Genomic DNA, 26525 nt, shown 5'->3' with positions numbered 1-26525 from the left:
ATAGACCTCACCTCTCCCCGATGAATAAATGCCCATACAAGCAAAGTCTAACTGATAACTAAAAATGATTGTACCCTGCAAGCATTTGATCAAAGGGTATGTACCCTAAAGATAAGTGTTCAAAAGCTACCTTCTGGTAACCATGATAGCAATTAAAAAGGACTCAAATAGATCACTTTATATCAAAGGGATTGTGGTAATTACATCACTTTAAGAGTTTGCAATGTTTGGACTTCTGATGTTTGAGTTATGACCCTATTAATAGAGGGTGTCACAGAATCGTCGATTTCTGATTTTTTGTATTTCTATTCTCGTTGTCAATGTGTTTGTTAGTCGGCAATGTCGTGCTATCAGCGCAAACTGGTTACGAGCTAAATTATGCTTCGTTTGGGTGATCAAATCGAAACAGACTTTTCGAAATGATTGCGGCAAACCCGAAGAATTTCACAAATATAACTAATTTTCACACGTCATAGTTCTAAAATCTAATTTTTCCCATTTCATCCGATTGACTATGCATTATCAGACATCTTGAATAATTACAATTACAATTTCATTTAAGCATACAAAAGTTAAGACAAAGCAAATTCATTTCACCTGTCGTTTCAAAACAAATTTAAAAACTGCCCAAGTTTTCATTTTGTTCATGAATTCTCTGCCTCTAATAGAATTCCAGTTTGACTACAATTACAATTTCAATAGCAATTCAAAGTTCAAACAACGGAAACGATCAAAAGATCAAGTTCAAAACAATTTGTGACAATTCGTATTGCATTTCCTTTTGATTCGTTACATCTAATGTTACTAGTATAGTATAATATAAAAAATATATATAAATAGAGATGCACATATATAGATTAAACTGTCCTGTCCATTAAGCTTATATTATCGAGTTCAAACGTCGACTTATGTAGGTGCCATTTTATCCTCTATGAAGCATTACTAAAAGGTGGGACAATGGAGGATAAAGGATAGAAGGCTCATTTTATGCCAAGTGAATATACCAAACACTTGATATACGCAATTTATTCATTTACGTGTTTCTGAGAATTTCTAATGTTGTTTTAAATCGATTACTTATCATTTGATTCCAAAAATGTTATAATGTATATGTTCACGCAGGTGGTCATCTGATAACTTGGCAAACATTTTTGACTACTATGCAATTTAAGTGCAATATTATGAAATAAAGTAAAAAAAGTTCATTTGCTGAGGTGCAACAGGTAAAACTTGTAAGACTCACAAATATCCTCCAAGACATATGTAGATATATGTACATCATCATAATGCTAAATTCTTACTTCGCTCATTAAAATTTTCTTAATATATGGAAACTTCAATTCCTTTGAGGTCAAGCATTAGGTGTCATTTTGCCTTAATTTAACTATGTTTGGCTTTGGCCATGATTGGTTTTCTAGGCCAATTTGTAAACATGGCTGATAAGTATATTATATTTTAATCTTCTACTAAATATAGCATATACGTATGTAAGTTTCATTCAAATAATTACCATGTTTAATCTTAAATGCTGTTAACTTAATTGATGACTTTTACGAATGAATCCAACTGGAACTCACTTTTTGCCATTGTCATTATTACGCCAAGGTTACTTTCCATATATAATACTTAACAATAGAACCATGGTATGTATGTATATATGTACATAATATATAGAAGCTAATATTGCATAACAATTCTGTTGTATACAAACAAATTAATTAAAAATTCTATAGACAGTCGAACTGTATGACGAATAGTAACAATTGTGTACATTGTGTACATACATACATATGTATTCTCTCTGTCAACAATTGGAATTTTAATTGTCATGCCGCAAACGTTAAAATATTTTCTAGAGCCCAGACTGGCCTATGCTAGGCAATTGGGCGCGTGCGAATTTTTATTTAGAACTCTGTGATAAGGTTTAGTTCATTAAGAACTTTTAACTTGGAAGCTTGACAATGACGTCACGACGTCTTACTGTGGGCGATTCAGACAATCTAGCCAAAGAAAATTAATTACTCGAAAAATAGGAAATATTTATTGAAGATATTCATTTTTATATGCTAAGAACCGTTCAGCGAATAAAGTTAAATCGGTTTTTTTATGATGCTATTCTAAATGATATACATATTTAAATTACAAGTTTTGATAATCGTTATTTAATTTATTTATATTTACTTTTACATGTTTATGCATATATCTTATTTAACAATTTGTTAATCGCCCCTTAGAATTCCTTTGCATTCAAAAAATGGTAGCAATATTTCCATGGCCCTGGCATAGAATTGATTGGTATACATATTATAACGATATGCGTCGCCTTCGGGGCCAGGATTAGTCATCATTTTCATATTGGCATCCTTGTTGGTGGGTAAGCAAGTAACGGCCAAAACACCATCAGCTGTTATGGGGCCTTTATAAGAAACATGATTTTTTTAAGTTGTATAAAATTTTTCATCTTGAAATCAAAACTTACCCCAATATCCATATTTCAGCATTATTATGTGTAGTTCCTTCAGTGTTGGGATATGTTTGCCATATTTCAAAATCTTTAGACATTCGACCAAACGTTCGTGATAGATTTGAATAAAATGGTCAAACTCTTTGATTTTAATATCGAGGGAGGCGGACGTAACAATCATATACCACAAGTCGTTGGCAGGACTTCCCCATTTGCACATTTGCAAATCGACAAAAATAGATCGATCAATTGCTCCGTTCGTTTTGTAGTTGAACATGTAATTATTCGACCAACTGTCACCATGATTTAAGACATTGAAATCATTCTCATCCACTCGCGACACTTTTACCGATGCATCAAAGTTTTCTTCGCCGGTCCTAAAATTTGCTATATATCTCTCGATTTCATCCTTGGGCAAATTCCATGTTCGCATGGCCTTGAAATATTGTTCTTGACGATGATTATACAGGCCCACAAATAGAGGTCGAAAGGTTTCCGTAAAGATGTTTTCTGAATAGATTTGATCGTATGGTCCATTTAGTTCGAAATTCCTGGCTGAAGCTGCATGGAATTCGGCTAATTTGTGTAGGACACGACGTATATGCGGCATATCGAATCCTTTAAGTCGATCTACATTTTGAAAACTCTGACGTTTTAGGTCCTCTAGAACTAGAGTACTTCTTTCCGGCGACACCTCTATATGCACACATTTTGGAGCCAGTTCAATGTTGTCCACACCAGCCTCTTTATACAATTTAATAAACTGAGGTATATGCACTTCATACATTTTCGTCTCTTTGGAAAACAAATTCCTTGTATTGAAAAGTTCTGCTCCATCTTTTGACTCAAGCATAGTTTTTAGTATATAAGACACTTGTTTTTGGCTGCCATCTAATTAAAACGAGAGTCATATAATACCACAAATAATAAATTATTTTTTCATGCATACCCTTAAGCAGTATATCGGCTACTACTCGCACCATAACTGACGAATAATTTTCACCTGGTGCTGTTGCTGCAACAGGTGTAAAGTTCACAATACTCGCAAAATTTTCCACATCTTTCTCAATGATGGGTCGAAAGTAATCTTCATTAATCCACTTGGGTATATCCAAATATTCATTTGGATTTACGGGCTTGTTGGATTTACTTACAGACGACATTTTCACTGCAAAATAGTTAACAAATATGTTGGCTTATTAAACTATTCCTCCGGACCAATTTGAACTGACTTCACTGCGATTAGGTTAGCGACTTTTGTGAATAACAAACAAAAACTGAGTGCCTTATATATACGAGGCGACAATTTATGTGGTCAATATACTACCTTTTTTTGTTTTTTTTAAATATAAGTATGAATTTCGATTTTGTTTGGGTAGACAAGAGGCTTTGTGTTATCAGCACAAACTTTGTGTGTAGTGTGTAGTGACTTTATTTAATATCTTTACTACTATGCAATTAAAACTAAATACCATAAAATGATGCGTTTATAATTATTATTTTAAATATTCATATATCAATGAGATAGTTTAAACAGATTCCTCTTAAAGAATTCACCTAATATTTATTAATTGTTGAACTCAGATCTTTTTCTGCCTCTATAATGTTTAACAACAAATTTTAATTGTTTTCCCCTATTGTGACATTTTTATTGCCTAATTGGAACTAGCCTGTTTTATTAAACCAAGGCGAATTTTTAGTGATAAGGTTTAGTTTAAATTAATATTCGATTACAACCTGTTGTATCTGATAGAAACCGTATGAAATTAATGACGTCTTCTGAGTAATCATGAGATTGCATTTTGATTCGATTTTCATATAGTATCAATGGAGGTGTGTTTATTTGGAACTGAATAGTATGCAAGACTTCATGATATCCTGTAATTACCATTTTCTAAAGTTATAACTCAGTTTAATTGGAACTAGCATATTTTAAAATGGCCACAATCACTTGGAAACCTTTTACACAGGTTTTAAAGGTTTTAGAAAAGAACACTTTGAATTTTGGACACTTTGGAATCCAGAGTTTAGGTATATGAACCTTAGATATGCAACATTTAATTTATGTACAGGGTAGCGGAGCATATGATAAGATTGTGATAATCATGCGAAAGCTGATAGAAAAATAAAATTATAAAAAAAACTGATAATTGATATTTTTCTATGCTTGTAAGACACTACCAATTATGGTAGCCAATTTTTTTGATAGTTTTCCAGTAATATTTAATAGTTAATAAGTAGCCAAAAGGAAATTTCAATTATTGCCAATCGAGAAGCCCTCGATTATCCATCCAGGGAAGAATATCGTTCATTGCTTGGATATATTTAGGATTGGTGTACATAAAGCACTTCATTTTTGAGGCATAATTCTCATTTAGTTCATCCTCGAATTCATTTATCATCACAATAGGTAGAACCCGGGTAACGACCACATAGGCTTGAAGAAAAAGTGAAGGAATATTTAATATAAACTGTAAGTAAATAATCAGGGCAATTTTACCAGACAACCCATTGGCATTAAGGGCGTTTTGTATATCACAAAGTTGGGGCAGAGATTGCTGATAATTAAGATATTTGAGATTCTCCAGCAAATGGTAGAAATAATATTGCACCAGATCATCAAATTTGCTCAACTTAATTTCCATTTGAGCCGATGATAGAATGGTATAAAAAAGATCTATGGCCTTAATTGATAAAGGAAAGTGATTATATAAATAGGATAACTATTCTACTACTTACAGGTGATCCAAATTTGACCACCTGATAGTCAAGTAAAGCGGTATCTTCTATGGAGCCAAAAGCGTCATATTTGAACATAGTGTTATTCACCCACAAATCGCTATGATTGAGCACATTGAACTCTGTTGGCTTTACTTTATAATTCTCTAGCATACGATCAACTAAAACCTCCTCCTTCTCAATTAATCTTCTATGAAATCGTCCGCCCACACGCCAGCGACGCAGCTGTGACATAAAGGGATCTGCATCGTTTAGCTCCTTTAGGATCAGTTTATTGTCTTTCTTGTACACGCCCACAGTCATCAGTTTGCTAAACATGCCGAACTTCTCCACATACACAGCAGAAGCAGCATGGAATTCGGCCAACTTCTTAAGGACCTGCTTCAAACACACCTCATCAAAACCCATACTCCGATCAATGTTCCTATAACCGCGTGCCGCCAAGTCCTCGAGCAATACATATTGAACACCAATCCCATAATCCAGTCTATAGGCTCGTGGACCGAAAATAGTTGACTTGCCCACCATTTGGTATAGTTTCTCCAATTTGGGCAAAATTTTGTGATACATTTGATGCTCGCGAAAGAACATCTTCAATTGGTTCATGACCTTGGCCTGAAATTTCCTATTGTTCTGTGCCTTTAATATAAAGGATAACTTCCGTATGGTTTGATCCTTCAATTGAACTCTGACCCGAATGGGCAAAAAAAAGGTACAATTTCGAAATTGTATATCATCGACATTGGGCGAAACGGCCAACACCTTGCAACCTTTACCCAGGATTTTATATACCGCATTGTTTACAGATATAGATGTCACCCATTCTGGGACCTTGGGCCTTGTCATCTTGAACAGTCTTTCGGTTTATATATTAACGATCTATGGATATTGGAAATAATTCTAACAGTTCACTAGAATTTCAAAAGTACGTGCTGACATTAGACAATTAACTGACTGAAAACTAAAAATTTCGGCTGAAAGTAATTCCTAGGAAATGTGAAAATTCATAAAATATTCTCGATTTGTCTTTCAATGACAAAAATTAAGAGGACTTTGTTAAAGTTTTTAAAGTACTAGGTATACAAATATTATTAAAGTTGCTATCATCTTTAAATATACTTTTTAATGTTTTGTTTTGTTCTTTAATTTTACTGTCGTTTCAAATATTTGGTAAATATTGCAATTAAATATTCATTATTTCCTCTTGCCGCCCTCCCATGAGCGTGGGAGACCAATTATTTACTTCCAGTCGAGTAGGCCGCGATTGTCCAACCATGGTAAAAGTTCCGCCATTACTCGAACATATTTGTGATTGGTAAACATGGCGGCCTTCATTTTGGATTCATCATTGATATAGCTCTCCAAATTGGCATTGTTTGTCTTGTCTAACATGACAACGGGTAGAACTTTGGATACAACCATGTAGGCTAATTTGATGAGATAAGATAGGATTGATTGATGATGATCATTATTATCATGATTATCATTTGGCAAAGCTCATTGACTCACCAGCCAAACCATTACGAAAGAGAGCAGCATGCAGATTTTTTAACTTTGGCAAGGGTCGATGGTATTCCAATAGTTTCAAATTATTGATTAGGTTATCGAAATAATAACGAATTAGATAATCAAATTTGTTGGTTTTCAACTCCAATGCAGCCGACGAAAGTATTAGATAATATAGATCATTGGCCTACAAAAGAATTGATATGATAACACATTAGATAATCGTTTCACTATAGAATACTGAGTCACAATTAGATTACCGGACTGCCATATTTGCCCACTTGAAAGTCCACAAATAAGGTTTCCTTAATTTTACCAAATGCATCATGCTGGAACATAATGTTATTCGACCAACAATCGCCATGGTTCAACACATTGAATTCTCTGGCATTATATTGTTGATCTTGGAGCAGACGATCTACCAAATAATCATCGCTATCAGCCTGAGAATTACAAATAGAATGCGATGATTGTGATTGTTATTACAAATTCATTTATAAATTTGATGTCTTTTACCAATTTCTTGTAGATTTTTTCAGCATTTTTCCACTTTTTAAGTTGAGTTAGAAACGCTCCCGATGCATTGAATTCCTGCAACAATTGGCGATTATTCTCACTGAATACTCCCACCGTAAACTCCTCCCCAAAGAGTCCGTAATGCTCTACATAGCACGCCGAGGCCGCATGGAAGGCAGCCAATTTCTCCAACACAGCCAACATATGCTCCAAATCGAGACCAGTCAAACGGTTTTCGTTCTTGAAGTTCTTGCGATGCAAATCTTCCAAAAGTATATAATCCACACCCAAGTCCCGATCCACCTTAAAGGCCTTTGGTGCAAACTGAATGGGTTTGCCAACATTCTCATAAAGTTTCTCAAACTTTGGCAATATCGTATGATACATTTGCTCCTCCTTATCAAAGAGTTTCAATTTCCCCATTATGGCGGCCATAACTTCATTATTATGCTGGGCTTTTAGCACAAAAGATATATCCTTGGTTGTATGATCTAAAGACCAAGACATTTCATTAGTTAATATTAATTAGTTTATATGTGTCTTGATTTACCAAGTAGTTCCACTTCTAATAGCAGTCGCAGAAAGAGTGAAGAATAATTCTCACCCTCGGAACTGCCCGATTTCGGAGTTACCGATATAATCCTCTCAAAATCTCCCAACTGAGCACGAACCGCATTTTCCAGTGTAATATTTGGCAACCAACTGGGAAAATTTGCTGCCTCACTCTCGCCATTTGTAGCCGCTGACATTGTAAATCTGAAAATTTCGACGGTTATTGAACTGAATAATCAGATCATTATAACATGATAATAATTTGTTTGATTTGATAATGAAATATTGTTCTTGGAGATAACCAAAACTAAGCAGGCTCTTATACACCGGCATTATGAAAGTGTTATCAAATCTGGGTGGCACGAATATTTATTTTGGAGCGGTCGCTCTTAAAAAATTTAAATTAAACTACATGGAAATTTAACCAATCCCGTTTAATAAACAAGAAAAAAAACAAACAAAAACTGCAAATTTCTATGGAAAAGTTTCAATTTTTCAACACCCACAAGGTTAGGTTATTTTTTTTCATGGACTTTCCTTAAATTTGTGGTCATAAATTAAGTGAAAGATTTAGGAGAGAATTTCTTAGAAAACCTATTGATCAAGTTAATAGCACTTTCAGTTTAATCGTACTAAATCAATAAATTTGATTAACTAGTTCAAAACATCTGAGTCAAAATATTATGGTTTATTAATTTATTATTTCATTATGAGTCATCTTATAAGATTTATTAACTTTAAGCACTTTTAAATTGTATTTCCCCAACTGGATTGCAACCGCATAAAGGCAATTCAAAACTCTCTAGACTTTCTTTCTTTATAACCCTCAAAGATTGGGTTTTAGAGGGTTTAACACAAATTGATTATTAAGATTAAGTCATTGCGATTAGCGATACGATTGAATTTTTGGGGAACTTTAAGCTTAGTTGGACTAAATTTTCAATACTTTTTCAACACTTTCACCTTAAGTGTTCAATATTATTCACATTGTATTCAACTTGTTAAACCCATAATTAGGTTTTTTATTTTATTTTGTATTTTTTGCTACTCTTATAGATTAGTTCATTATCAGAAATTGAAACACCATTAAACGATATTGAATAGAAGTAAACGAAATCTAATTATACAAATGGAAGATAAACCATTTATACATCAAGTCACATGCCAATTATGATTTCACGAATTTGAAATTGTTATATAAATATATGAGAAATCTTTGTTTCACAAAAACAAGCTTCTAAACCAACTAACTTTTCATAAGACTTCTTTCACCTTTCCAACTAGACTGATTGACACTTTTTCTGTATTTTATATACACGAACACAGTGAAATGTTGTGGCAAACCTTTTTCCTTAATTGGCCAAAAGTTCTGTTCTGATTTCGTTTTCAATTTTTTAGTGAACTGATAAGTTGAAATTTCGTTTTGACTGCTGCTTCTGCTGCAGTCCCGATCTCAACGGCCGATTTCAATTGAATAAGACTGCGACAGTTTGGAAACTATAAGTGGGGCTGTTGCCCCTATTTGGCATTAGAAATTTCTTATCGGTTCAGCTTTGCACACACACACACACAGACGCACACACGTATTTACCTCATGCATTCTCAATTATAGAGAGTTTTATTTGTAAGTCAATTCGCCAAAACCGGGCAAAAAGCGTCACTCTAACACCAAGACCATGGTAAAATCTTCAATTGTGTGTGAGAATGATGTCTAAATAAACATTTGATATGAGAACGTTGTGTATTGTTTGATTGATAAGACGTGGTGGATTGCGATTGACTTTACTTTGTTTCATGTTTCTTTATCACAAGTTTCTCTTTGGTATGGCTGTTCGTTCTAATGATTTGATGATATGTTATTAATTGCCATCGCTTAGGTATCGCTGGCAGTGATTCAATGCGGCATGTGATGAGGAAACTTCTGCACGTTGCAGATAGAAATAAATGTCACAATACACTAACCATATGATATTTTCCTCAGTACTTGTTATGGCCTAAATATAAATCGTTTAACTGTTATAAGAAAAACCCAAAATCCCAAAAGGTGTGCTATGGAAAAACTAACACGCCAAATTGCTTCTTTATCTAATCTTGTGTGTCCCATGTTGGCTTAGACGGCTTAGTTGGCTAGTCATTAATGGTAATTTTGCTATATTTCAAATGCACCATACTATCTAATTATTATTCCAGAGCACCGCGATATTGCAGCCAAGGTAATAGGATTTCCATATGCTTGCGATATCTTGGATTTGTAAAGATAGACTTTTTGAAATTAGATTTACGTTCCGCATCGTCCTCGAAGAAGCTTTCAAAATTTGCATTTGGATCGGCGTCCAGCAGTACAACGCCCATCACATTTAAAATGGCAAATAATCCTGAAAATATATGAAGAAGACAACTTAAATAACAATCGGTTAATATGGATTACTAAAAACTTACCCCAACCGCCATATTTGTAAAGGGAATGATGAATACTCTTAAGGGTGGGCAAAGTTTTTGTATACTTCAATAAAGTCAGTTGCTTCACCAACTCTTTGTGATAAAATGAAATGAAATATTCAAATTTACTAATTTTAATATCCAATTCAGTTGATGACAGCAAAAAATACAAAAGATCCTGTAAGTGTAATGAAAAAATAATTAGTTTTTACTTTCTATAAACTTTGAAAAGATAAATAAATTACCTGCGCAACTGAACCCCATTTGGGGATCTGAAGATCAACTAAATAGGTATTTATTAATTCATTCTTTTCATTGTATTGAAACATTATATTATTGGACCAAGCATCACCATGATTCAAGGCATTGAACTCATCTTCATGCGGCTCACTCATCTCCATGACCACTTCCAACAATTTTGGGGTGATATTTTGCTAGAATAAACATCAAAAGTAATGGTGACTACAAGTAATTGTATTTCTTTTTACCAATTCGTTTAAATACTGCTCATGCCCCTTATACAAATGTATATAATTTAATAGACTTTGGAGATTTCTAGTGCACAGCACTCGCAGAACTTCTGGGTCTCGAAAGAAGCCCTTAGTAAATTTCTTATCATACGCTCCTTTCGAGGCTACACGCACAGCAGATGCTGCATGCCATTGGGCCAATTTAAGTAGAACACTCTCGGTGTGAGTCTGGTCCAGTCCCTTCAGACGATCAACATTTCGAAAGCCACGTGGCCTCAGATCCTCAAGCAATACATAATGATCCTTAACGTTAATGTCATAGCACTCAGCTCCAAATTTAATTTCCTGGCCCGCATTCCTATACAATTCCTCCAATTCGGGAACCACTTCAATATACATGCCACGTTCTATATCGAAAAAATTATGATTTTGAAGCAATTTTTGATAGATTTCCGTTTCATGGGGGGCTTTCAGCATAAAAGCCTTGCTGATCTGTGTTTCATCATTAAGTTCCACATCAAATTCAATCCTAAACATTATTGTGGCATAATTTTCACCAGCAGCTGCCCCAGCACTAGCTCTCAAGGACTTTATTGCCTTAAATCCGTTGACTTGTTGCTTCAACAACTCTTCAAAAACATCCGTCTTAATCCAATCGGGTAATTTCTTATCATTTTGGTTTATCACTACATCCTGTGTCTGTGGCGGCATGTTGACAACAAAAAAAGAACCTTTCCGACTCCGACTGTGGCAAAAATCTACTGAACACTGTGATTCGAGTGGGCACTGTTCACGCTTTTAAGATAAATCTACTTATTATATGATTTATTGATAGCACTGGATGTTGGACTGTTGAGATCAAGATTTTCACTTTATATGCATCTGTTGTCATCTAGCATGGAAAGGGTGGAAAGGGGTGTGGTTATTCTCAATTCTAGATAACATTATCTCTGAATATAAGAGCAATTGAGGTTTTCAGGAATGACAATGCGCATTTTAAAATGTTTGCACAGTATTTGCCGTCATGTTGAATACAAAACAATAGCCACCCACTGTGTTTGTATCTACAATCAGACTATTATAAAGAATTCTAGAATTATGCAATCGCTTATCATCGCTAAGTACACACATATATATACAGGACAAAGTGAATTATTATTATTTTATATAAATAATAATTCAAAAATCAATGGCAATTTTTATTTTAATAAAATGTATCTCATACCTGCCCTTACCCAAGTTTTATTCTTTACTTTAAGCCTGATTTAGGTAGGTATTATTTCTCTTATTTAAGTAACCCGTGAATCCGCCACTGGTCATAACTTTATGAAGCTTTCAAGCAAATCTTTTTTGCCTTGTTATGAAAATATCTCGTTCTGGTTCTCTTCTACAAAAAGCTTTATTAACACATAAGGTAAACAAGTCAATTTGTAGGTAGTAAATCTTTGGACTTTAAGCTACCATTTTGTTTTGATTCCCTTTTCTTTATTTATGCCCATATATGGAAGACGCTGAATTGTTGTTTTGTTAGCTGGTTTTTGCATCGATAGAGTTTAGTTTGTTAATACAAACAAACTAAATGGAATTAAAAAGGTAATTACAAACTGCCTTATCACACTGACATTGCTGACTTTCTGATTAGTCATTAACCATTTTTTCGCATGAAATACAAAAAAAAAATTGTTTAGACCACATGCTAAAATTGTTTTATTAAAAATATCAATGCATAAGTATTGATAACGATATCAGTTAACGAGATTGTGTACAACGAATGTTTTAAGAGCCTCTTCATATCGAATTTTCCATATTAGCTGGTCTCCAATGCCCCACGGTTATGTAACCAGGGGAGGATAGCTTGAATATGTTTGCGATAGCGAGCATTCGAATACATGAGAGTTCTGAAATCGGTGCCTTCTTCCGTATCGCCGAGGAAATTTTCAAAACTGGCCGATTCTGTGGGATCCAAGAGAACAGCTGCCATAACTCCTGTAGCAGTGCAGTAACCTTTATAAAACATAGGGAATTATGTCAACCATAGATATGTACATATATAATTAGCCCAACTTACCCCAAAAGCCATATTTAAAGAGCGACAAATGTATATCGCGTAACGTTGGCAATGGTTTTGAGTACTTCAACAGCTTTAGATGCTCCACCAGATTATCATGATAGAATTTAATGTTTTGATCAAATTTGCTTAGTTTATCTTCCAGTTTGGTAGAGGAGATAAGAAAGTAAAGCAAATCCTGAGCGACTGTTCCCCATCTGGGCATTTGATAATCGACTAGGTAGACCTCTTTAATCTTGCCAAATGCATCATACTGAAACATAATATTATTTGACCAACAATCCCCATGATTAAGCACATTCAACTCCAAAGGATCAAGTTTAGCCATTTTAAATATTTCGTCAGTAACTTTTGGCTGAAGAACTTTCTAAGATCAAGGACGAGAAGTATGAATAAAGGAGTGCAAAAATATTACTACCCATCCACTTACAACATCCTCGAAGTAGGTCTCATTGCCCTCGTAGGTGGCACAACACTTCAGGAATATTTGCGACAATGCTTTGTTCATTTCCGTCATCATTTGACGATTTTCCTCCTTGAAGAAACCCGTAGTCAAACTTTCTTCATACGGACCCTTGGTAGCCACGCGAACTATAGAAGCTGCATGCCATTGGGATAACTTCCGTAGAACTTTGTCGGTATGCTGTTGATCTAATCCCTCCAAACGATTGGCATTTTTAAAGCCTTGCGGACGCAGATCCTCCAACAAGACATAGTCTGTCTTGGCATTCTTTAGATCATAGCTTTGGGCGCCGAATTTGATATCCACACCATTATTTTTGTACAGTTCCTCCAATTCTGGAACAATTTTTTGATACGCATTGCGTTCTATATCAAATATATTGGTTGTCTCCATCATTTTCTGAAACACTTCCGTTTGATGGGGCAATTTTAGCATATAAGATATGGGCTTGATTTTGCCATCTAAAAAGCGAAACAAAAGCATTATAGTCAACTGCATATCCAAATACATAAGTATGTCATCATCTATTTTATATTTACCTTCCAACTCGACTTCAATTTCTAGACGTAACATAATGGTGGCATAATTTTCACCTGCCGCTGATCCTATAACAGGCTTGAAACTCTTCACTTTCTTATAGCCCTTGACAGTGGACTTGAGCACATCTTCAAATAGATTGGCCTTAACCCAATCGGGAATTTTACTCGGTGCTTGTTCTGCGGCCTCTGCCATTATTATCAAGTAGAATTTTACCGTCCGTTGTCTAAGCTAGCAGGGAAATAACTAAAAATTCTACAACATTGCAAGCTTTATATATTGAAACAAGTGAATATGTATTTACTATCTACACTGTTCGAAATTAGTTGGAAAGCTTGAAATCTATTGGTTTCGAGGACCCCCCCTGATCACCAATGCTTATGATCGTCAACTTATTGGTAAACATAACAAACAGGTTAATTGTTGAAAGCTCTTTAGAAAATTTTCTCTCTTCTCTCTTTCTTTGCATGTATATACAAAGATTTCATGTACATCATGACGCTTTTTTGATTACCCCAAAATTCGAAAGCTTTTGTCAGTCAGTTGTATCGTTTATTTTGTAGTTTACAATATTTACTATATAAGCCAAACACATATAGTGTTTGTTTTATGATAGAATTTATTAAAAAATCCTCTAAATTTTCAGAGATAAGGTTTAATTATTTTCAAAAATTAGCTAATGTGAAGCATTGTAAGAATGGCAATATCTACCAATCTCTCAGTTGATATCATAAATAATACTTATGTTTAGTGGGAAGTCGGCCTAATATTTTATAGTATATGTATATCTTATTTAACTCCAATGAATTTAATGAAGAAAAAAATTGTTTTTAAAATTACTTTAAAATTGTTTTAAGCATCTAAGGGAAAAGAAGTTATTTTCCAAATCAATTTCTCAAATTATATGTATAAAAGTTTAAGTTTAAATTCATTTATTTTGGCCGGCGATAATCACTATTCTATCGATTACATAAGACCCCAATAATAAGTGTAATTGGGTAACACAATACTTCAGTCTTCTTTGTTCTATAGTAGCACAATCTACTGCAAGACATTGTCAATATTTGGACAGTGCAAGGCGCCGCGATTAAGCAGCCAAGGTAGTACTATCTTGACGTGTTCTTTATATTGTTTTCCGGCATACAATTGAGTACGGAATTTCTCTCCCTCTGGCGTTTCAGCCAATAGATTGTCAAAATCAGCACCGGCGGCATCTTCAAGATTTGCTCCGGCCATAACGCCTAGTGTTACATTAAAACCTGTTGGAAAAATTTTAGTCAAATGATTGAATTCGTCTCATATTCTAGTGTCTAAAGACTTACCCCATACACCATATTTTAGGAGTTGTGTATGAATTTCAACTAGAGTGGGCAACACTTTGGGATATTTTAAAAGCTGCAGATGTTCAATCAACTGATCATGATAGAACTTTATAAAGTAATCGAATTCTTTTATTTTGATCTCCACTCTGGGTGATGATACGAGGAAATATAGCAAATCGAGAGCCACATTTCCATATTTACACAACTGATAATCCACCAGATATGTATCCAGAAGTTGGTTTTGGTCATCATATTGAAACATTATGTTACTCAGCCAGCAGTCATTGTGATTGAGGACATTGAACTCATTTGGATCTACTTGGCCAACTTGCCAAATGTGCTTCATGATGTGCTCTTCCATGTTTTTCTAAAATAAATTTGTAAATTAAAGAGGGAAATCCTTTTCTTAACCATGGCTATGTCTACTTACTACCGCGTCATAGTAAACCTCATGACCTTCTATTGTTTCATAGGATTTTAGTATGTACTTTATCGCACCCTCCGACAGGCCTTTTAAAAGAGCTTTTCCCTCCTCTGTGAATAGTCCTTTGTTCAAGTGTTCAGGATAAGGACCTTTGATGGCCACTCGAGTTGCCGAAGCGGCATGCCATTGGGCCAACTTCTTGAGGACTCCCAATGTGTGCTCCTTATTCAAGCCCGCCAATCGATCAGTCGGCCGAAATCCTTTGGCTTTCAAATCTTCGAGTACAATGTGATCCTCCTTGATGTCGAGCTTATAGCATTTGGCACCAAACTCAACTTCGAGTCCAGCCTTTTTATACATATCCTTAAACTCCTGCACAACATTTATGAACATGTCCCGTTCAGTGTCAAATATATTAAACTCACTATTGCCAAAAGTCTCTCCATATTCTGCTGACTTGCGTGCAGTTTTCAACATGTACGAAATACTTTTAGTGGTATTATCTACAAACGGAATGGGTCGTTATAAAACAGAGTAGAAAATAGGGACAAGTGCACCCACCTGTTAGTTCAACTTCTAGTTCCACTCTCAGCATTATGGTGACATAATTATCACCCGGTCGTGTGCCGGGACTCACTTCAAATTTTAATATTCTCTTATAATTTTTGACAGTGTCCTTAAGTGTTTGTTCAAAAAGTTCTGACCTAACCCAGTCAGGGACTATTGGTCCCTTTGATGAACTATTTTCTGATGGCATTTTTCGGCGAGCTCAACGCTGGATCGAGTTGAGGTAGAACTAAATAAACTAAAAACTGGTAATGATTGAGTTTATATACTGCTCACCAGAGCTTTGACATAGCCTCTTGAGAGCCAATTGCATTTTGTGGTGAAATTTGTGATATGAACGCAAAGGCATTGAAATCCTTAATTCATCAAACATTCTAGGTACTCCATGTACCAGATAGTTCCAATCAAATAAACCATTATAAAATTTTTATATTATTTGTTGTGATAAGTAAAGCTTTTTAGAAAGCTTTTCTCAGTTCCGCCTTAGATAGAGGGGGAGGAACCCATTGAGATTTAAGATGCTACGCTCAAAAGCTTTGTCATGGTCAAATCAGTTTGTTGACACCGTGTTTTCTTTTTTGTTTTGATCCCAAATTCTTGTTTACTCACGTGCCCAGTGTTGTCTCTATTTGTCCAGTATAGCAAGATAGCGATATCGATAGTAAACTGACTGACTTGTTGGCACACAAGGCGGATGAGTAACGAGGGTTACACTTTGTAGAAGAAATAACTTTTAAACTTTTATTATTCGTTGTTCGTTGTATAATTATCCATTTATAACTATAAAGGTAATTTTTTATAACACTCAGCTCTTTCGTTACGTGTGCTGCATTTTTATCTTATATAAGATCTCGCAATAAGCCAAGGTAATATTAGCTTTATTTGTTCCACATAAGCAGGCGAGAGGAAAGTTTTACGCTTGAATGCCACAGCCTCCTCCGATTCACCCATAAAGTTGCCAATATGCGAATCAACATCGGCTGGCAGCAAAACGATGGGAAGCATACGTTGAGCGCATACAAATGCTGAAAATTAATAGAAATCCAATTATTAAATCGACTCAACACAATTAATACACGTACCCCAGAGACTGTTTTTAAAGAGATTCTGTCGCAATTGTTGCAAAGTTGGAACATTTCGATTGTAATGAAGTAAAACAAGATGTTTGGAAAGTTCTTGATGGTAAAACTCCACAAAGTAATCAAATTTACTTAGTTTTATGCCAAGTTGAGGTGAAGTCATCAGCAAACATAACAAATCTTGAGCAGGTGTTCCATATTTTGGTAGCTGATAGTCCACAAAGCAGACGTCTAATATTTCATTTGATTCCTCATGGATCTTAAACATGAAATTGTTACACCAAAAATCGCCATGATTGAGTACATTAAGCTCGGCCGGATTGATTCTGCCAAACTCCATATATAAATCGGTGAGGCGTGACATATAATTACTCTAAAGAAGACTTGTTTTTCAATTTATTTTACTGGAATATTGGAATAGTTGTACTTACTATTAAAATTTGTTCACCTGGGTCTAAGCCATATGCCTGCTGCATACACTCCAAGAAGGGCACACAGAAACTTATGTTCATGCCGTCAATAAATTTGACATGTTCCTCCGAAAAGTAACTAACTTTGTAACCCTCTTCATAATCACCCATTTGGCTGACTCGTACAGCGGAAGCCGAATGCCACTGTGCCAATTTTTTCAGAACCGCCTCCATCTCCCTTTGATTCAGTCCCACAGTACGATCAACGTTTTTATATCCACTCGCACGTAGATCCTCCATCAGTAGATAATCACATTTAGGCAACATTTCCTTGTCCGAAAATTTATAATGCAGTGGCTTAAATTTGACCAAGAGTGAAGTATTCTTAGCATAGATACTCTCCAATTCGGGCACCAGACGATCATACATATCCAATTCGGAGACGAATAAGTCGTGAAACTCATGATCGTCACCACAATCATTGACCAGAGGAATCTTCAATATATAGTTTACCTCCTTCTTGGTTTCATCTACCGGAACGCAAAGCAAAGCAATAGAAAATACTTTTTTCCAACTCTTAAACATTTAAATGCATTCCCACCTTTCATTTGCAATTCAATTTGTATGCGAAGTACAATTGTTAGATAGTTCTCCCCCATGCTGATGGCGGCCTTGGATGTAAATTTTTCAATCGCGTGAAGATTGGAATAATGCTCTTTGATTAAACCTTGAAAAAGTTGTTGATTAACCCAGTCGGGTACTGCCGGTGACTGAGGTGAACTCATCTTTAAATTGAGCTGCAATACGACACGATGCGAACCCGTCGACACCTAATTGTTGACTGATCTGTTGTCTCTTGCCACGCCATTGAAGACATGGAATTTTATTGAAATGGCTCGACTCTTTGGACGTGCTGGAAATAACTCTCAATAATTTTAAGAATCTTCTTAATTTAAACTTAATCGACTTATGTTTTTGCCACAAATATAATTTTTTTATTTTCTTTTTAAATAAAAAATCATTTAACAATTAGTCATTTGTTTTCGTGTCGAGTATACTTTTTCTTTTTAATTAAGCAGTGTTAAAAGCTCAATCACTCTCTCTGTATTTCTCTCTCTCTCTCTCTCTCTCTCTCTCTCTCTCTCTCTCTCTCCCTCTCTCTCTCTCTTATTTCCAATGAGAAAATGTCATATGCATTTGTAAATGCATGTGCATACTTATACCCTGTTAAGAAAGTTTACAAAAGTATAGAAGCATTTGGGCAACAGTGCGAATGAGTAACAAGGGTAAGTTTTGTTCCGTTACTTTTACTGCTTAAGCAGTTATTGATATGCAAACGTAAAGGCATATTTCGAAACTAAAATACATTGTTACTTTAAGTACAATTTGTTGTAGTTTGCAATAAGTAAATTATAGTTTTTTTTTTTTGTTCCAACACATTTACTGACTGTTGGGTGACGCAAGCGAAAAATTCGCGAAGTAAAACAATTTCTATTTAATGTAAGATCTTTCAATTAGCCAAGGTAATATCAGCTTCATTTGCTCCACATTACCCGGCAAGAGGTAACGTTGATGGTCGTACGATAGATTGTCGTCCGAATCCTCTGGGTCCTTTTCCACAACAAACATAAGCTGGTTAAGGTTTATAAATGCTGTAAATAATTGTTTATTAAATAAATTACCCCATTCAATTACTTTATCTTATTAATTTTGCATACCATAGAAGCCATTTTGAAGTAGAATCTCCTGCAATTCTTGTAAAGTTGGAATGGTTCGATTGTAATGAAGCAAATCAAGATGTTTGGTAAGCTCTTGATGGTAAAATTCCACAAAGTAATCAAATTTAGTTAGTTTTATACCAAGTTTCGGCGAAGTCATTAGTAAACAGAACAAATCTTGAGCGGGTGTTCCATAGTTTGGTAACTGATAATCCACAAAGCAAACGTCCAAAATTTCATTTGATTCTTCTTGGACCTTGAACATAATGTTATTACACCAAAGATCACCATGATTAAGTACACAAAACTCATTCGGATTGGTAAGGCAGTTTCTATACAAATCATTTAGCCGAGACACAAAACTTCTCTAAAATAATTGTTCTTATTATTTTGGATTTTGAAATGATTTATTAATTTATTGAATGATTATACTCACTATTAAAATTTCTTCTTGTGGGTCTAAATTGTAAACAGGCAGACAATCCAAAAAAGGATCACGACATCTTTTAAAGTTATCATCGTTAGAGTCATCGGATTCATGGTCGTCAGAGTCGTTATCTTCATATTCACCAAATTGACAAACTCTAACAGCCGACGCCGCATGCCATTGGGCCATTTTTTTCAAAACCGCCTCCATTTGTCTTTGGTCCAATCCGACAGTACGATCGACGTTTTTATATCCATTTGCTACCAAATCCTCCATCAATAGATAATCGCATTTGAGCATTATTTCTTTGTCAGTAAATTTAAAATGACGTGGCTTTAATTTTACAAAGAGTGAAGTATTCTTGGCATAAATACTCTCTAATTCGGGAACCAAATTATCATACACGTCTAATTCAGTTACGAATAATTTATGATTGTAGTTCTCACTGTACACGTTGTCAAGAGGAACCTTTAAAATATAATTTGCTTCCTCTATTGTCTTATCTACCGAAAAACAAGGAAATGGGATATAAAGTTGTAAATAATCCAACAGTCCTTACCTTTCATTCGAATTGATATATGTATCCGAAATACTGTGGACAAGAAGTTCTCCCCGCAGCTAACGGCGGGCTTGATTATAAATTTGTCAATGGAGTAAAAATTGGAGTAATGCTCCTTGATTAATCCCTGAAAAAGATCTTGATTAACCCAGTCCGGTATTGCCGGGGACTGCGGTGCACTCATCCTTAGTATTAGCAGCACTACCTTCACGATGTTAACCCGTCGACAGCCAAACGTTGACTGATCTGTTCTCTCACCACGTTTTTAAAGTGTCTAGACTCTTTCGTCAAGCTAGATTCAAATAACTTTTAAAATCCTTGTTGTCAAATTAAATTACTTCTAGTTAAGTAATAGAAGGCTCTTTCAAAATCATTAAATCAATGGGACACTTCTTTGTGCGCCGTGTACACTTTTTTAATTAAACAGTATTAAAAGCTCGTTTACCCTATCTCTATCTTTCTATCGATATATATCTCTCTCTTACTGGGAATGAAATAATTTCGTTTGCCTTTGTAAATGCATGTGCATTATAATACCCTGCTAGGGGTATGCCTTACCTGTTGGACAACGGTGCGAATGATTAACATGGGTTATTATTAGGGCGTTTTATCTATTAGTAATATTTTTGTGTTGTCAAATTGGGATATTACAATACATTGTAATATTTAAGTACAATTTTTTAATTGACGAGACTCAAGCAGAAATTCCACGAAATGAACCAATTTCTATCTTATGTAGGATCTTTCAATTAGCCAAGGTAATATCAATTTTGCATGTTCAACATAAATAGGAAATAGATAGCCATGTCTCCCGATCTTCATATCATGCTCGGATTCATCCCCAGAGCTATCAATATCCGAATCATAATCACGCGGCCACAAAACATTGGGAAGATAATGTTGAACGCCTGCAAATGCTAAAAATAAATAAATACATAATTACTTAAACTAATTTAAAACTGCAATTCGGCTTCATATCTACCCCAGACACTGTTTCTAAATAGAATCTGCTGCAATTCCTGTAATGTTGGAGCAATTAGATTGTAATTGAGTAAAACGAGTTGTTGGGTAAGTTCTTGGTGGTAAAACTCAACAAAATAATCAAATTTAGTTAGTTTTATAGCAAGTTGAGGCGAAGTCATTAGTAAACAGAACAAATCTTGAGCAGCTGTTCCATATTTTGGTAGCTGAAAGTCCACAAAGCATACGTCTAATATTTCATTTGAGTCCCCGTTGGTTTTGAACATGATGTTATTACACCAAAGATCGGCATGATTGAGAACATTAAAATCATTCGGTTTAATGCGGCCTGAGTCCATAAATAGATTGTGAAGACGAGATGCATAATTCTTCTACAAAAGATTTATTTTATATTTTGATTATCGAAGTGTTTTATTGGTAACACTTACTATCAAGGTTTGTTTCTCTGGTTCCAATTCGTAGGCCTGCTGCATGCACTCCAAAAAGTTTCCTAAACGACTGTTAATTGTGCATTCAAAAGCCTCAACGACCTTGCATTGATATTGCTCATCGTAATGACCAATTTGGTTAACTCTTACAGCCGACGCCGCATGCCATTGGGCCAGCTTCTTCAAAACCGCCTCCATTTGTCTTTGATCCAATCCGACAGTACGATCCATGTTCTTATATCCATTTGCTACTAGATCCTCCATTAAAAGATAATCGCATTTGGGCATTTTTTCTTTGTCCGTAAATTTAAAATGACGTGGCTTAAATTTAACCAAGAGTGAAGTATTTCTAGCATAGATACTCTCTAATTCGGGCACCAGGCGATCATACATATCCGATTCGGAAACGAAGTAATCGTGAAGGTCATGCTCATCGCCACAATCGCAATCAAAAGGAATCTTTAATATGTAACTTGCGTCTTCCTTTTTCTCATCTATCCAAAAACAAGATAGACAGTTGCACATAAAAATTGATAACCTGTTGAGAAGTATTACGACCTTTCATTTGTATTTCTATTTCTATGCGAAGTACAATGGATGCAAAGTTCTCTCGCCAACCGACGGCATCTTCGATTGTAAATTGCTCTATCGCGTGAAAGTTGGAATACTGCTGTTTAATTAATCCCTGAAAGAGTTCCTTATTGAGCCAGTCGTATTCTGCCAGTGTCGCTGTAGACATCATTAAATAGGATGCAGTTGCAATGTAATACGATACAAACGCTTCAAATTTTATTTGCTGACTGTAATATAATGTCTCAACAGATATCTGCGCACGTGTATTTCGATGTAGTCGTCTCAACTTAGTCTTTACCCTACAATATTTAATTAGTTATTTAATATATGTACATTATATCTTATTTACAGAATTATTTAAAAAATAATATTCTCTTAATATTAATTTACACTTTATTTTTAAGCCTACAAATGGAAAAATGCATTTAAACTTATTATTATATATTTCGGCATAATTTAATAAGAGAGAATACCAATCTAATATATATAAGACAGGTGGGTTAACCCTGAACCGTGTATACCCTTTCTTGTAAGTAGAATTAAAAGCTCTCTCTCTCTCTCTTTCTGTTTTGCCTTTTCCCTCTCTGGTTGAAAATGATGTCATTTCATATGCATTTGTCACATATTAGGTATATTTAATGCTTTATATATGCACTCAAACCCTGAATATAAAACTAAACTGATAATCGTTGGAGAAGTTTATCTGCAAGACATACAAAGAGCCACAAAATTGGAATTCTACCTTCCAGTTGCCTAACGTTTATCGCTGTGCATATAGACATGACGTCTCAGTTTATCGGGGCGAGCGAAATGTTTGTCACAGAAAGTACATTTATAAGGACGTTCACCTGTGTGTTTTCTTCTGTGCACTTTCAGTTCATAATGAACCGTGAAACTCATATCACAGAGATCACATTTAAAGGGTTTTTCGCCCATATGGCGACGCATATGAATACTTAATTTATTGGGTGTAAGGGATTCCAGGCCACAGAGCGAACAGAGATATTTTTTGCCCGGATTCTTTTTAGCCACATGCATGTCTCGAATGTGCTTATCCAAGCTGGGCTGAACAACAAAAGAGCGCCAACAGTGCGGACATTGGTATCTGAAGCGTCTTTTTCGACGTATAGAAGAACTTGGCGTCTGTTGATCGTAGCTGCTTGTCTTTTGTTTCGGATGCTGGCTGGACAAGTGCTTGTCGAGATTCTCTTGCCACATGAACCGGTAACCGCAATGCGTGCAAATAAACTTCTTCTCTTTGTTTTGGCATTGTGTTAGTTGATGATGCTTTAACATGAGCTGGAAAAGATAATTTGATCTTCAGAGATTTGAAGAGTAGTTATTCACTGAAATCAAAAGTCTTACCTTATTTACAGTTTTATATATACATTGATCGCATGTATGTGGCAGTTTATCAAACGTATGTAACGAGTATTGATGCTCACTCATTTCACGTCTGCGTGGGAATTTCATTTGACAGAGATCACATGTGTAGGATCTTCTTGTATGGCCATCATCATCGTCGCTATCATCTGTATCATCCAGTTGCAGTTCAAATCCAGCTTCAGTACTGATCATATAACTGGAAACCTGAGTGTCGTGCTCCAACATGGCCATGTGACCACGCAAGTCTGCAATGTTAATAAATCTAAGGTCACAGAGTTTGCACTGAATGTTCTTTGGCCCCAAGGGCTTGACTGCGTCGGCCAACAATGTTTCAGCCAAGGGTAAGTCTTGCCCACTGAAACCATGGCGTTGGAGATGCTTATGAAGCAGTGCTGGTCGGTAGAAAACCCGAGTGCACCAACGACAAGCTATAAGTTGGCTCTTTCCATCTGCATGCATCATTAATTTATGCCTAGTCACAGAGCTTTTGTCTTGAAAACTACGCTGACATTGGTCGCAAGGATAATTTTCTTGCTGTAATGAAAATAATATTTTTAAATATTATTGGGACCTTAAGGATTCCACACACATATCATACCTTATCTTTATGATCCACTAAGTGAGAGCGCAAATTTTTACGCCAAAAGAAACGCTGTGGACATTTGTCGCATTGATAACGTTTCAAGGTATTATTACAAAGCTGACTAGTATGATGTTCTAGAAGTTTTCCGTTTAAGAAGCGCGAGTCGCAACGCTGACAGACATAAGGAGCCTCCAGCCATGTGTGACATTGCCTATGATGCTCATGAAGTTGATATTTGCGGGGCCAGACAGCCGGTTGGTTGGAGGTATTACACAATTCACATGCATAACTACGCCGGATGATCACCTGGGCATCGGCATCACCTCCATCGCTGTCTGTATCGGAGCTATCTAGACTCAACTCATAGCGTGCCTCGTTGGTAATAGAGTAGTAACGACCATATAATCCCATGTTAAGATCCTTAAAAATGCGTCGCTTTAGACCCTCCGCTGTCGATTCAACGGCTGTCTTAAAAAAACCTTCAGCTATACGTTCAATAGGCTCGCCATGAGCCTCAAAATCAAAATCGTCTGGGTGGTATTTCAGATGATAGCGCAGTTCTCCCAGTTTGGCAAAACGACGCAAACAGATCATGCATTTAATCTCCTTAGAACCATTCGGTTGACAACGAAGGGGGTCAAAGTCCTGAACACGCCTATTGATACGAGAAGGCTTTAGAGGAACACTAATGCCAGCTGAGTTGGATGTAGAGGCCTGGATTTGATCATCGCCGTTGTCCGAATCTCTAGAGTTTTCTGTGTGTTCCTTATGCTTGTGCTTGATGAGACTAACAATGTATTTATAGGATTTGTCACATTGATCGCATTTGTAGTAATTATCCGAACTGGAACTGCCATCTTCATCCGAGATTCTAAAAAAGGGAAATATCAGCATATAAATTGAATAAACTTTCCATAAGGAAAACTCACTCCACTGCTTTGATAAGACTATGCACAAGCATGTCAGTATTCAGCTTGGGTCTCTGCTGAGGAGCTGCCCTTTGCCTTTGACTAGAGGGCATTTGGTCGACTCCATGAACCCTTTGCTTGTGCTGGACTAGAAGCATAACATACTTGTAGGAGTTATCACACTGATCGCATTTATAATAGTTGTCATCGTCGTTTTCATTTACATCCTCTCGATTTATTGCTAGTTTCCTTACACTTTTTTTAATCTCCTTATCGGTATTGTGTACCGTTTGCTTATGCCGGTAGAGATTTGTGATATATTTAAAGGCTTTAGTGCATTTATTACATTTATGTTTCTTCAAATTGGCAAAAGCCTGAGACTTGGTCCTTTCAGATCGCTGCTTTAGCGGAACATCGTCTTCATCATCATCATCGTCATCATGATCATCTGCACTGGCATCGTTATTGTCATCGTAGGATTCGCTTAAATCAGATATGCAACCCTTTTCTACGCCTATACGAACTAAAGGATCGGGAACAGAGCATGGAACTGCTGTAGTTACAGTTGGTTCCACATCTTCCATTTTAATGGTTACCCCTTCGATCTCCATTAAATTAATGGGAGTCTCACGTAAACAGACAGGATCATCGGCAATTTTTTCCAACCACTTCTCGTGTGTTCTCTTAGCCTTGGAGACAAAATCATAGGAATGCTGCAATTTATGAGCACAATTGCGGCACATCCAGCACGTTAACTTTTCCATCTGGACAGCGGTAATCTGTAATCATATTTAATTAGGCAGTCTAATCTTTTTGACAACCACTTTTTACCTCAATTTTGGTCAAGTCGAATAGCAATTGACTGAAAGTTTTTCCTGCATATTTCTCAACAGGAGTCTCCATCCAAAATCGCCCATCAGGGCCAGCGCAGACACGGCAAATCCTTGTCATCCTCTATTTTAAATCTACAGATTTATTTATTAGTTGTCCCCACTAGTCATATTTGTACAATGTTGCATTTTATTGCGTCCAGGCATCGAAATTAAAAGGATCTTCGATACCAAAACAAAAGTTTAAAAACTTTTCACACGGAATATATTTATACTCTACAAGTGCAAATAAAAAACGTTTCATTTTCACCGTTACACAAAAACAGCTGTTGACCTGTCCGTGGTGGTGGTAGAGCTTGGAATTCATCAACTATCGATAGTCCATCGTTACTGGCGATAGTCCCAGTTGGCGTCCTTAGCACTTCGACTGATGCCTTAGCATTTTAACTCAGGCTTAGCATTGTGGCAATAATAATTATAATAATCATCATGAACAATGAGTTTAATGGTAGGGTATCGAGGGGTTTGACTTTTGAAGCATTTTAGCACTTATTTTTAATATTATTAATTTGTAGG

At 35.7% G+C, this 26525-nt stretch overlaps 9 protein-coding genes across 12 annotated transcripts; all 9 read right to left on the bottom strand.

Moving 5' to 3' along the window:
• Positions 1 to 2201: 2201 nt before the first annotated feature.
• On the bottom strand, positions 2202 to 3686 carry LOC137585243 (uncharacterized). The gene is made up of 3 exons (XM_068300944.1): positions 3414 to 3686; positions 2480 to 3355; positions 2202 to 2416 (listed from the first exon to the last, which is right to left on the bottom strand). The coding sequence occupies exons 1-3, from the start codon at positions 3625 to 3627 to the stop codon at positions 2220 to 2222; spliced, it is 1287 nt and encodes a 428-aa protein (XP_068157045.1). The 5' UTR covers positions 3628 to 3686; the 3' UTR covers positions 2202 to 2219.
• Positions 3687 to 4620: 934 nt separating this feature from the next.
• Positions 4621 to 6179, bottom strand: LOC137585051 (uncharacterized). The gene is made up of 3 exons (XM_068300699.1): positions 5204 to 6179; positions 4965 to 5148; positions 4621 to 4901 (listed from the first exon to the last, which is right to left on the bottom strand). The coding sequence occupies exons 1-3, from the start codon at positions 6047 to 6049 to the stop codon at positions 4723 to 4725; spliced, it is 1209 nt and encodes a 402-aa protein (XP_068156800.1). The 5' UTR covers positions 6050 to 6179; the 3' UTR covers positions 4621 to 4722.
• A 121-nt stretch (positions 6180 to 6300) lies between these two features.
• Positions 6301 to 9410, bottom strand: LOC137585390 (uncharacterized). 3 transcript variants are annotated; one of them, XM_068301151.1, is made up of 6 exons: positions 9050 to 9410; positions 7776 to 7981; positions 7226 to 7716; positions 6970 to 7152; positions 6713 to 6896; positions 6301 to 6630 (listed from the first exon to the last, which is right to left on the bottom strand). In XM_068301151.1, the coding sequence occupies exons 2-6, from the start codon at positions 7972 to 7974 to the stop codon at positions 6443 to 6445; spliced, it is 1245 nt and encodes a 414-aa protein (XP_068157252.1). In that variant the 5' UTR covers positions 7975 to 7981; positions 9050 to 9410; the 3' UTR covers positions 6301 to 6442. The 3 variants fall into 3 exon arrangements, with proteins under 3 accessions (XP_068157252.1, XP_068157251.1, XP_068157250.1); XM_068301150.1 differs by having other exon boundaries at positions 7776 to 8005; positions 9122 to 9410; XM_068301149.1 differs by having other exon boundaries at positions 9122 to 9410.
• Positions 9411 to 9547: 137 nt separating this feature from the next.
• On the bottom strand, positions 9548 to 11485 carry LOC137585389 (uncharacterized). The gene is made up of 4 exons (XM_068301148.1): positions 10705 to 11485; positions 10462 to 10650; positions 10217 to 10394; positions 9548 to 10152 (listed from the first exon to the last, which is right to left on the bottom strand). Exons 1-4 carry the CDS (start codon positions 11395 to 11397, stop codon positions 9959 to 9961), a joined length of 1254 nt encoding a protein of 417 aa, XP_068157249.1. The 5' UTR covers positions 11398 to 11485; the 3' UTR covers positions 9548 to 9958.
• An 881-nt stretch (positions 11486 to 12366) lies between these two features.
• On the bottom strand, positions 12367 to 14001 carry LOC137585292 (uncharacterized). Its single transcript, XM_068301010.1, has 4 exons — positions 13757 to 14001; positions 13185 to 13678; positions 12755 to 13121; positions 12367 to 12690 (listed from the first exon to the last, which is right to left on the bottom strand). The coding sequence occupies exons 1-4, from the start codon at positions 13947 to 13949 to the stop codon at positions 12494 to 12496; spliced, it is 1251 nt and encodes a 416-aa protein (XP_068157111.1). The 5' UTR covers positions 13950 to 14001; the 3' UTR covers positions 12367 to 12493.
• A 668-nt stretch (positions 14002 to 14669) lies between these two features.
• Positions 14670 to 20162, bottom strand: LOC137585921 (uncharacterized). The gene is made up of 4 exons (XM_068301948.1): positions 19711 to 20162; positions 15507 to 15848; positions 15077 to 15443; positions 14670 to 15013 (listed from the first exon to the last, which is right to left on the bottom strand). The coding sequence occupies exons 1-4, from the start codon at positions 19999 to 20001 to the stop codon at positions 14796 to 14798; spliced, it is 1218 nt and encodes a 405-aa protein (XP_068158049.1). The 5' UTR covers positions 20002 to 20162; the 3' UTR covers positions 14670 to 14795.
• Positions 16825 to 18416, bottom strand: LOC137585291 (uncharacterized). The gene is made up of 4 exons (XM_068301009.1): positions 18158 to 18416; positions 17578 to 18086; positions 17150 to 17519; positions 16825 to 17092 (listed from the first exon to the last, which is right to left on the bottom strand). Exons 1-4 carry the CDS (start codon positions 18339 to 18341, stop codon positions 16902 to 16904), a joined length of 1254 nt encoding a protein of 417 aa, XP_068157110.1. The 5' UTR covers positions 18342 to 18416; the 3' UTR covers positions 16825 to 16901.
• An 824-nt stretch (positions 20163 to 20986) lies between the features above and the next one.
• LOC137585920 (uncharacterized) lies at positions 20987 to 22305 on the bottom strand. The gene is made up of 4 exons (XM_068301947.1): positions 22228 to 22305; positions 21670 to 22163; positions 21243 to 21612; positions 20987 to 21177 (listed from the first exon to the last, which is right to left on the bottom strand). Exons 1-4 carry the CDS (start codon positions 22232 to 22234, stop codon positions 20987 to 20989), a joined length of 1062 nt encoding a protein of 353 aa, XP_068158048.1. The 5' UTR covers positions 22235 to 22305.
• Positions 22306 to 22838: 533 nt separating this feature from the next.
• LOC137584400 (zinc finger protein 571) lies at positions 22839 to 26284 on the bottom strand. 2 transcript variants are annotated; one of them, XM_068299776.1, is made up of 5 exons: positions 25951 to 26284; positions 25141 to 25898; positions 24227 to 25082; positions 23608 to 24162; positions 22839 to 23541 (listed from the first exon to the last, which is right to left on the bottom strand). In XM_068299776.1, exons 1-5 carry the CDS (start codon positions 26068 to 26070, stop codon positions 22996 to 22998), a joined length of 2835 nt encoding a protein of 944 aa, XP_068155877.1. In that variant the 5' UTR covers positions 26071 to 26284; the 3' UTR covers positions 22839 to 22995. The 2 variants fall into 2 exon arrangements, with proteins under 2 accessions (XP_068155877.1, XP_068155878.1); XM_068299777.1 differs by having other exon boundaries at positions 25141 to 25832.
• Positions 26285 to 26525: the final 241 nt, after the last annotated feature.

Source organism: Drosophila tropicalis, unplaced genomic scaffold (genome assembly GCF_018151085.1).
Source record: "Drosophila tropicalis isolate 14030-0801.00 unplaced genomic scaffold, ASM1815108v1 contig_878, whole genome shotgun sequence".
Classification (NCBI taxonomy): Eukaryota; Metazoa; Arthropoda; class Insecta; order Diptera; family Drosophilidae; genus Drosophila; species Drosophila tropicalis.
The sequence above is the reverse complement of the archived record's forward strand: the minus strand, read 5'-3'. Positions and strand labels throughout refer to the sequence as shown.